The 800-nt window shown below is 34.6% G+C and overlaps 1 protein-coding gene across 1 annotated transcript in view; it reads left to right on the top strand.

Annotated features, from left to right (window-relative positions):
* The window catches only part of LOC106873388 (glutamate receptor), a 205,567-nt gene that overhangs the window by 173,544 nt on the left and 31,223 nt on the right, over window positions 1–800 (top strand). The window contains exon 12 of the mRNA XM_014920735.2: window positions 451–698. Coding sequence (XP_014776221.1) covers window positions 451–698 — 248 coding nt within the window. The remainder of the gene's footprint in view (window positions 1–450; window positions 699–800) is intronic.

The following is an 800-nucleotide window of genomic DNA, read 5'->3' on the forward strand; positions in this document are numbered from 1 at the left end:
TATATATATGCATATATGTATGCATGCATGCATGTATGTATGTATGTATGTATATAAGTATGCATGCATGTGCGTATGCATGCATGTACATATGTAAGTAAGCCTGCATACATGCATGTATGCACGGATGTGTTTATGTACGTGTATGCATGCTTGTATGTACATATGTATGTATATATGCATGTATGTACATATGTATGTATATATGTACATATATACATGTATGTACATAAGCATGTATGTATATATGTACAAGTATGCATATATGTACATATGCATGTACATATGTATGCACATATGTATGCATATATGTGTGCATGCGTATATATGTATGCATGTATGTATGTGTGTGTGTATATATGTCTGGATGCTTTTATTACTCTTTCTTATTTTCCTTTTCTTTCATTTCATTTCTGCTTTTTGTCCTTACGCTCTCTTATTTCTTTGTAGACTTCTAAAGTTGCGGTATATGAGAGAATGTGGGCTTACATGACATCAAAGACCCCCAGCGTTTTTACAGTTAAAATTGACGAAGGTATCAATCGGGTACGACAGTCCAACGGGAAATACGCTTTCCTGGTCGAATCAGCCACCAATGACTATATCAACAACAGATATCCATGTGATACGATGAAAGTTGGATCAAATCTCGATTCCAAAGGATTTGGTATCGCAACCCCGGCTGGGTCCGACTTGGGGTTAGTAACAAAAGAGAATGTTTTTTTCTTAATGTTATCAAGTTGACTTACTGGATTGTCATCCTTCAGTCAGTGTGTATATATATATATATATATATATAC

This window comes from Octopus bimaculoides, chromosome 14, assembly GCF_001194135.2.
Source record: "Octopus bimaculoides isolate UCB-OBI-ISO-001 chromosome 14, ASM119413v2, whole genome shotgun sequence".
Classification (NCBI taxonomy): domain Eukaryota; kingdom Metazoa; phylum Mollusca; class Cephalopoda; order Octopoda; family Octopodidae; genus Octopus; species Octopus bimaculoides.